General features: G+C 33.5%; 1 protein-coding gene across 2 annotated transcripts; it reads right to left on the reverse strand.

Moving 5' to 3' along the window:
• Positions 1–2,042: 2,042 nt before the first annotated feature.
• On the reverse strand, positions 2,043–9,660 carry LOC108338365 (protein argonaute 4). Of its 2 annotated transcripts, none has more exons than XM_017575199.2 (23): positions 9,545–9,660; positions 8,016–8,243; positions 7,717–7,925; positions 7,394–7,618; positions 7,065–7,201; positions 6,870–6,967; positions 6,683–6,780; positions 6,404–6,566; positions 6,196–6,312; positions 6,004–6,111; positions 5,559–5,621; positions 5,360–5,473; positions 5,119–5,284; positions 4,911–5,023; positions 4,691–4,828; positions 4,466–4,596; positions 4,020–4,085; positions 3,541–3,604; positions 3,347–3,458; positions 3,194–3,267; positions 2,734–2,828; positions 2,619–2,650; positions 2,043–2,532 (listed from the first exon to the last, which is right to left on the reverse strand). In XM_017575199.2, the coding sequence occupies exons 2-23, from the start codon at positions 8,238–8,240 to the stop codon at positions 2,372–2,374; spliced, it is 2,709 nt and encodes a 902-aa protein (XP_017430688.1). In that variant the 5' UTR covers positions 8,241–8,243; positions 9,545–9,660; the 3' UTR covers positions 2,043–2,371. The 2 variants fall into 2 exon arrangements, with proteins under 2 accessions (XP_017430688.1, XP_052736432.1); XM_052880472.1 differs by lacking the exon at positions 9,545–9,660 and adding an exon at positions 8,344–8,365.
• Between the last annotated feature and the right edge of the window lie 365 nt (positions 9,661–10,025).

The raw sequence follows: 10,025 nt of genomic DNA on the forward strand, positions 1-10,025 counted from the left end.
AATAACAACAATCAAAACCTAATATTGTTATTATTACTATATGAAAACGCATATTATGTATTCACAATTTTTTCAATTTTTTAAAATTTATTTGAATAGTTAAATATTGTAATTAGAACATTTACCATCTGTTTATTTAATTTAAGAGAAGTTGGAAAATAAAGGTCGAATAAAAATAGTGATCGAATAAAGACAAGTTTGAATTTCCATATTCTTTATTATTTTATATTTTATACCATTTTATTTATTGACAATTAATTACACAGTTTCTTGTTAAAGTTACACACTATAAAAAAAAGTTTAATATCTCTTTTAATCCCTCGAAAAGAGAAAAATGTTCAACGTCCTACGCTTTTTTTTAAAAGTTAAAAAGGGTCTCAATTTTTTGAAAAAACTGATCAATTTAATCATTTTTGGTCACGCGGCGTTAATTTTTTAACGGTGCAACTAACAGCAGGGACTGAACAGTACGACGTGTCTATTTTATGTGAATGTGTGGCTTCTGAGGATAAATGAAGTGCAAAATTTAAATTAAAAAAAAATATTTTGAGGGGTAGGGGTTGTTTGCTCTGTATTGAAGAAGATGCAGATGTTGATGGAAGACTGACGATGAAGGATTTACTTGCAGGTTCAAAGAGTTTGATGTGCCGATGGCGAATCTTAGTTGGGTAATTTTCGCGAGAGAGATGACGTTTGTTATTCGTTATGAATTCATGACGGGTGACTTTCATCGTACCCATTTAGATTCAACTTCACGCCCCATCCTACACAATGCATCAAGTTCATTCTCAACCCCTTTCAATACCAATAGATACCCAACATCAAGATACCAACTCGTGATCTTCATCTAATCTCAAGATTTTCTTTTATCTGCAAAAAAAAAACGGATCAAAGCACAAACAAATCCCTCAAATTCAGTACATTCAACCAAAGAATACATCCTCAATCTCCCAATTTCCACTTAGTCTGCAAACTCTAAACTAGCCATCTCAACCCTCATCTACATCCTGTCTCCACCGCAACCGTGAAGCTCCCACCCCATCGCTCACCACCAAGCTTATCGTCGCCAGCACACTGTTGTAAGTTGCGTGACCGCGACTCCAAACCCTTGCGCCATCACAGTTTCACCATCTCCTCACGTAAGCAACCAACACGAGGCTTCGGGTCTCGTCGCCGCTTGCCTCCGGCCATTCGAAGCTTCCGTCGTCGATGTCGTTCATCATCGTGGTCGTCACCGAAGACATGGTGACTCTGGCTTGTTTCTCGTTCTTCTCGGGAGGCCAAACGGCCAACACCTTAACTTGCGGTTTGGACTTGACCCATCTTCAACACAAGCAAGCAGTCCTATCCTTTGTCAAAATAACTTTTTTTTAATTTAAATTTTATACGTCACTCCCAACTAGACATGTAATTATATTTTGTCCATGCTATTAACTGCAACGTTAAAAAATTAACACAGTGACAAAAAAATATTAAATTAAACAATTTTTTCAAAAGTTGATATCTTTTTAACTTTTTAAAAATAGTAGGATCCTTTCGAGGGAAAAAAAGATATTAAGCCTAAAAAAAACTTTGATTACTTATAACAAGCATTTCAAACATTTATAACAAATTTGTTTAACCAATCAAAAAATGAGTTATTTTCCCTTTTATTTTCCATATATACTTCATTATTACTAAAATTCTTTTACGTTTCTAAATTTTTAAATTCTTCACATTAGTATATTTATAGATTTGCAAAACTCCGCTGCTTCTGAATTCAAATCTTCATCCAACGATTTATATAAAATTGGATAGTTAATTATTTGAAGTAAACATCTTTGAAAGAATTTCCATATATAAGAGTTCATAGATTTGTAAAAACTAAAGAAAACACGTAAAAATTATAAACAAAAAACTCACAAAGTCAAACACTCAGACTATGCAGTGTAAGCATAATTTCAACTACTAAAATAAAAGAATATAACAAATTGCAATAAAGTAAATTGAGACCTTTCGCTTTTCCAGTTTAAAATATAATCAACCATAAAGCAACGAGAATGTAGGACACCAAAATGCTTTCATATGAACCTTCTGAAAAACCAAGGATATTTTCCAATAAACCACGGGCCTTCCATAGTGCACATTCGAATACTAAGATATTAACAAGCTATCATTAAAATGGGTGGAAGTACTTGATTATAATAGACATAGTAAAAGATTAAACACATGTAAACGCAAGAGCAAAATGCTTTAACATGTGCAATAATCTTTCAAAAACCTACTGCGCAGCCGTGCGCCAAGTCTAGTCCAATTGTCTTCCCAGTTATAGTCAACTAAACAGCATAAAAGTTCATCGGTGTTTCCTTTATAAGGCAGCATTAGGATTTCCTCAGCAAAAGAACATAGAGCTAGAGACATTATCATTCAATCTAGGCAACTGAGGGACAGGGTGAGCACCACTATGACTAGAAGCTGTCTCCGATCTTTCCTCAAATTTCATAAACTGCCCCATCTGAGTAGCAGCCAAGTGAGCATAGCAGATTGGAGCAACTGCAGAAGTTTATTCACCAAATTAGGCACACATACAACCATAAAAAATAAACAAATAAAGCAAAAAAAATCGAGTGACAAATTACCAACAGATATGGCAGTGGTGCTCCTCTGATACCTGTTGTCACAAATAAAGAAATCTTATTCAACGACTCTAGATGCCAAGATATTAAATAATAATATATTAAAACAGCAACTTACACGTATGATAACGAGTGCACAAGTTCCTGCAGATCATCAGCTGAAAACCCAATCTCATCTAACAGAACATGATAATGTGTAGGCCTACTAGTACCCTGAATAGTACGTTTTCAAAACAATTAAACATGTTAACAGAAGTTGTGACAAAAAACGACACTTGTGAAATTGCACGTCGCGACGACAGCAAACATTTGAATAACAAAAGAAGAAACAGGCACATAATGCGGTCATAATAAAAAGTGCAGTAAACCAAGATTCAACCACGATTTACAAGTTCTGTAATTTGTGAAATCAGACACAAATACGAATAAAACCGTGCAAAATAAACACTAAAGAAAAGTAAACAAATGAATCAATAGTTATGCATATGTGAATTCACTATATACAGTAAAAAAGGTCAAATTCAAAACTAATAAAACCACGTTAAAAATAGCAGTGACAAGAAACTTCGAATACTCACAATCATTCCAGCATGTGCACACATGTAAAAGTCATAATTCCGAGGATGACAAATTTTGTTATCAATCACAGTTCCTGCACCAAGAAAAAAGATCAAATAACAAAACAACTAAATATTATTGACTCTTGCAAAACTTCCAAAAAGGTAACGTACCAGGAGGAACATTGTCGGGAGCATCTGCTTGAAAGAATTTAGTATGGTGGTTCTTTTGAGCCACAATAACCAAAAACTTGGGATTCCACTTCTCATCTAAAAACTTGCAAGCCTAATTTAAAAAGGTAAATATTAATCACAGAATAAACAAATGCAAAATTAAAATATTGTTTGATCAGGCCATCGAAACGCACCTCTATAATTTGATCGAGCTCGATGTTTAAAACTTGATTGAACTGGGACTCACTGACTCCATCCCTAAATAGAGAAAAAAAATATAGAAAGTACTAAAAGAATAAAATCTAATCCAATAAAAGAACAATAACTAAATACAAAACTGATGTCTGAGGAAGAGGTAAAAAAGCAATAAATATGTATACATCTACAAAAAATTATGTACTATGCAGAATACGTACGATACGTATGAGTCAACAACTATAACAAAATAAAAAACTTTTACAAATATTCACGAAATAATAAAAAATCAACTACAAAATAAAAGTCTGCAGAGTACCCCATCAAGTAATTTCATAGCATAATTCTAAATTAATCATTCAATAAAAAAAGGGAGATAATTTAATGAAGCCATACATAGACCTAGAACAAAATTTAATAAAACATCAAAACAATAAAAATTAGTACAAACGCAATTAAAATTTGGGAAAATGTTAACCTGAATATGATTATATTGTCAGGCTTTTTATTCCCAGAACTTCTGTAGAAGTCAAGAAGTAACTCCCTGCAAATATAAAATAGAAAAATAAATTTATACCTCCATATAACATACCTTGTTAAAAGCATAATACGAAACCTTGCTTTCCAATAGCGTCATAAAACTGGAATTGACTTCATAATATATTGCAAGAAATACTTTTATAGCTACGGATGAACTTAGAAAAGTAACGACAAGTGTATTCATAATATATTGCAAGAAATACTTTTATAGCTACGGATGAACTTAGAAAAGTAACGACAAGTGTATTAAAGATAATAAAAAACTGTATACATATATAGCTGCAATGGCTATAAAATAACTATATCTATTACGTCTATCAATAAACCAAATTTAATAAAATAGATGTCATAAATAGACAAATTCACAAACAAATATACGTTTACCTAATTATGCCTTCGTCCACCCCATCGGAGACTTTCTTAAACAAATTGTCAATCATTTCAACCTTCGGAGACTGGGTTCGGACACATGCTCTATACTTTGATATTAGAGGCCACTCCAGAGAGCTAACCACCTAAACGTAAAGATATTACTTGTGCAATGTTAAATAATTATAGGTTTGAAATAAATACGCATCATAACAACACACACGACCCTTAAAAAATTACCGCTGCAATAGAAGGAATATCAGTTTGCCCTGGGGAGCCATGAGACACGTCCATGCCAATAACAATGGTGGGGGCTCTGGAAACAACTGGGATAGAAGGAGCATGTTCAGCTCCTAAAATAGAATTCAAGCCACCAAGCTGCACAATGAATAAAAATCAGTGATAACAAACAATATACAAGATGTAGAGCATAAATACAAGCCAGTGCAAAATACCATACCTTGGCATTGATTTTCAGCAAAACATTGGTCAAATATTGATCATTGACCCTTTGAGGCGCTATACACTGTGTAACAATCCCAAAATCAGCAAGATTCCTCTTCTTCCATGGACCTTCAAGGTTCAATTAATTTTAATCAATAATGAAACTTGAACAATTACATATGCAAAGCAGTAAAATACAGTTAAGGATGAATCATATACGTTACCATATAGTTCAGAATTTTTCCTTTCAGGAAGTAGACAAAGAAGAAATTGTGGAGGCCCTGGAAGTTTAGATTGTACAAACTCAAGCATTTTCTCGACTCTAACCAAAGGTGGGGATCGTTTATTGCGAAAATCTTCTTCAAAGACGTCAAAAGGTTGTTCAATAGCCTGTCAAAAACAAATAAAAAGTGCTGTCAGCATGTTTATTATGCTTCCAGGTGAACATTTAAATGGAAAACTTACAATTCCTTTCATTTGACCGCACTTGATGAGATCCCTAACAAGTCCTCGTACATCACATCGGGCAGAAAAGTTAACGACAGCCCATTTTTCAATTTTTACAGGCCTAACTAATTTCTGGAGAAAAAATTCCAATCAAAACAAAAATTCACAACAGTTAACTAAGAACAAAAAAATATAAATGAGAAGTTGAATTAAATACCTTTTGATTGAAGTTCCACCTCCCATTTCTTGGATTGAAATCCTCCCCATTTCCAAACTTTAACTGAACATAATGTTTAATTATCAGTTTCAAATTCAACAAACAATGATAATTAATAAATCAAAGTCTACAATTTATCTTAGACAGCACATAAATATTGATCATGCGAACATTAAAATGTGGTATTATCTAATATCTAAATACATAAAACAAAAACAATACCTACAAAAGAAAGCCATCATTCACATTAACTGATTAAACCAAACAAAAGGGGAACGCCAACTTACAACACTTTTTTCAGAAAATCTAGCATAGCAGTATTTAAATAACCTTCCATGAACAAATTTCAATTTTAATGAAGTTTATCAAATCTAAATATACGAATAAGACTGACAATACACATTTCAAAGTACTAGCATAATTATAAAACCATTAAAAAATTTACCCTTGGAGCTTGTAAAACACGACCTTCAACTTCAGTAAAGCCAGAGTTGATAGAAATACCACAATTACGAAGCATAGGTTCAGAACCATAATTGCTTCGACTCAAAGCCTGAAATAATAGAAATAACATCAGCTTCATCAGTAAATGTTTGAATCATAGCAATTGGTCAAAATAAATTACAAAGAGACTAACATCTGTCAACACTCTCATCCTCTCTGGAGGCTTCTGCCTAGATTTCTCCACCAATGAGGATCTTTGGAGTGTGGTTAGAGCTTTGGTATAGCGTTGAAGGGATACCAAAGAGCAAAGCTAAGCAAAAAATAAGTAAAAATCTTAATCAGTGATGTTCAATTTCAATTTCATATTGTCTACTAAACAAAAACAAATCAACACATTATACCTCAAGGGGAATATATGTTGGCCGCTTCGGCTTTCCAACATTAATACATGGTAGATCACCTGAGTAGCGGAGATCAATGTTTCGACGATTAACAAAATAATCATACACGGTCACCTCCTCAGTGTCATCACCATCAACTCCACCCTTTCTCTTTAATGTAAACCTAAAATATCCACACCAATAAAATCCTAACTTGCAGGATACAATATAACTCTACCAAGAGCAATAACATAAATGTAGAAAATTAATGAACAACGACAAAAAAGGATAATGAAATACAGTTGGTCTTTGCACGGGAGGTCACTAAGCCCAGTAATTTTATACTCTTTATTGGATGGACTTGCTTTAATCCTCAAATTTTTCAGTGTTCTCTTGGCCTGTCCAAAATAGTTAAATAAAAATGGTATTGCTGAAAATAAAAACCAATGAAACACCACAGTGTAGATTTGTCAGAGAATTGGCTTACCTTTACCCAGTCCAGAGAAAACGGATCTTTTACATTCTGATTGGAAATGAGGAAGTCCACCACAGGCCCAGGGGTAACTATCATTGTGGTTGAGACATCTGGAATATTTTTGAGTAAGTTAAACCCAATTATGAAGAATGAATTCCCTGTAAAAGAAATCACCACAAGGAAGCAAGTCCAACCAACAGATGATACCTATGTTAAGTGACAAGCCACTCTGGGTGGTTCTAAAACTAGAATGGAATCCCCGACAGCCAAGAACACCTCCTCCTACATCAGCAAAATTCTTCGGATCATTATGGAAGAACGACTGGCGCACAAGCAAACAGCCTCTGCAGATCAAATTATTGTTAATAAATAATAATGGAAGAATGACTGGCGCACAAGCAAACAGCCTCTGCAGATCAAATTATTGTTAATAAATAATAACAGGCACACACAAAAAAAGATGAACCAAACTACTATCAAAATTCAATAATGATATTTATTTATGGAATAATAAGAATTTGGTATAAATCACACACTGTTTAGCAGCGTGCTGCCTCAGAATGATATCAAGAACTCTTATTGCTTCCTGATAGTTATCAGATTCCTGTCCACGGAGAGCATTGACAATGGCTTGCAGTGGAATCTTTGAAGCAAAATTAATCTCAACTTTAAAAGTTTTCGCTCTATTTGGACGCCTCATTCTCTTCTTGTCGTTCTCATTGATTTCTCCATGTCCATCAGGGCTGGCATTTCCATTATTTCTATCCATACATATGCACAGAATTTTACAGAAAAAGTTAATCAGCAAAAAATTAGTATATAAGCCAGTATTCAAAATGAAAAAACAAAACATGTGAACCTGCCAGCAGAGACAACATCCTCAAGAACAACAGTAAACTCAAGACGATTACGGGCAAGAGAGCCAAGGGTAAAAAGTGTCTTCTCGCCATCATAGGCAAAATCCTTCCCGTTTAATTCAGAATTGTATGTCTCCTGAACCCTGTCAAGGACCTTTCTCCCCACACCCTTACCCTCTACAGGGCGTCCATCTTCATAAGAAAGAGATACCTGCTCAAACATAGACACTGAATACGCCATCCAAATAGACAGAAAATTAATAATACAAATTAATAATACAGAAGAAATAAAAGGACATACACTATACTGAAAAAAGTGACCGTCAGTGTTTCCAACATTTACTCTGAAGTGATTAGTAAGAAGTCGCAACTTCATCCCTTTAGAAGCAAGGCCACGCCTGGCTATTGGAAGCCTCAGGACCTTCTTTTTCTCCGGCTCCATTTTGATAGGCACTACATCTGATGGGATAGCAGGTGGTGGCGGAGGCAGGGATTCCTCAGCGCCATTTGTCCCAAACGAAGACATCTCCTGCATAAACATTATATGGCATTATATGGTCAGATAACATAGAATAATGTCCATATTTTCAGATTTCACTCAGAAAACTAATTAAATTTTCAGACATTACCGACACGCAACAATAACAATTTGCAAAACCCCACAGTATAACGTATTTCTGTAACACAAAAATAATAAATATAATATAAATAATATAGAAAAATAAACCAAATTTAAAAGAGGAAAAATAGATAATGAAGCATATAGTTTCTTTTTTTAAAAAAAACAAAAATCCATGGCATCAATAACAGTGAAACAAAATATTAAAACGCCAACGTGTGTAATTGACATACCACCCTAGAAATTTAATTTATTAAAATAAAAATACATCAAAAACTTAAGCAAACTCCGAAAACTTAAACAAAACTCAGAAAACAAAATGTTCAAAAATCAATAAGTGCATTTATTTTCAAAACAAATAAAAAAATTCAAGATCAAGGCACATGCAGTAGATAAAAACGAAAGGAAGTCACACTCGCACCATACAAAACCCCAAAAAACCCATAAACACCGAAAAAATGATAAATAAAACAATGAAAATGAAATAAGCCAAAGAAACAGTCCAGAAACAGAGAACGCAACTTGTTAACTGGAAATATAGCATCACAAACAAGGAGGAAAGTTAATGAAAAGCCAAATTGTTAAAATAGGAGGTTGTTCTTCACTCACCAGAAAAGCGCGCAAGCACAAACTCTAATAATTAAAAAACTAGTTAAATCCTCAGACAATAGCGACATGCAACAATAAAAATGTGCAAAATCCTACAGTATAACATATTTATGTAAACAAAAAATAACAAATATACAAAATAAACAGCTTAAAAGAGGAAAAACCGATAATATAGTATATAGTTTCTTATTTAAGTTTAAAAAATAAAAAATTAACCGATCGTATCAAATAGTGAAATGTTAATGCTAAATATTAGAATGAGTAGAATAGACATAACTTCAGAAAAACAAAAACAAAACTCTAGAAAACAAAATGTTCAAGAGTCGGTAAGTGCATTTGTTTTCAAAATAAATACAAAAAAAAAAAAACGATCAACGTTCATACACATTATAAAAAACGGGAAGAAACAACACTTCTACCATACAAAACCCAAAAATAATCATTAACACCGAAAAAACGGAAGCCATGAAAGAGAAACAAACTGAAGAAACAGGCCAGAAACAGGAAATGCAGCTTGTTCACTGGAGATATAGCAGCGCAAACAAGAAAGAAAGTTAATGAAAAGACAAATTGGTAAAATAATGATGTTGTTCTTCCCTCACCGGAAAAGTGTGTATGCAGAAACCCTAATAATCTTCCAGGCGACTTTGTTCCCCCACTCCTCTTCTTATAACAGTGGCAGGGAGAGAATTATAAACACCTGTTCATCTCCTCGAACTTAAAAAGGAAACGAAAAAGAACTGACTCCTCTCACACGTTGATCTTCTCATGGGCTGACGTGGAGGGCCTTGATCTAAACACACGGTTACTATACCGTCAGAGGACCCCACTTCTCTCATCATTTGTATTTTTATAATTATTAAAACATTGTCCTTTCAATAAATAAATAAATTATCTTCCCATTCAGTTTTGTTTGTGGATTTGGGTGGGATATAATTCTGTTGTTCAGAATAAAAAAATTAATGTGGATAATCATCAAAGTAAAAAACAAATAATAATAATAATTACTGCAAGTACATTTTTTATTTGGTCATCAAAACAAATCAGATGAATCAAGTACAAGTTATATATATATATATATAA

The sequence above is a fragment of the Vigna angularis genome, chromosome 7 (genome assembly GCF_016808095.1).
Source record: "Vigna angularis cultivar LongXiaoDou No.4 chromosome 7, ASM1680809v1, whole genome shotgun sequence".
NCBI lineage: Eukaryota > Viridiplantae > Streptophyta > Magnoliopsida > Fabales > Fabaceae > Vigna > Vigna angularis.

Bases quoted from the DNA above. Each gene is read 5' to 3' on its own strand.
- LOC108338365 (XM_017575199.2), bottom strand. From the start codon at position 8,240: ATGTCTTCGTTTGGGACAAATGGCGCTGAGGAATCCCTGCCTCCGCCA. The intron at 7,926-8,015 runs GTATGTCCTTTT...ATGTTTGAGCAG, and splicing joins GTCACTTTTTTCAGTATAGT to GTATCTCTTTCTTATGAAGA. The intron at 3,268-3,346 runs GTACGTTACCTT...TTCTTGGTGCAG, and splicing joins TCCCGACAATGTTCCTCCTG to GAACTGTGATTGATAACAAA.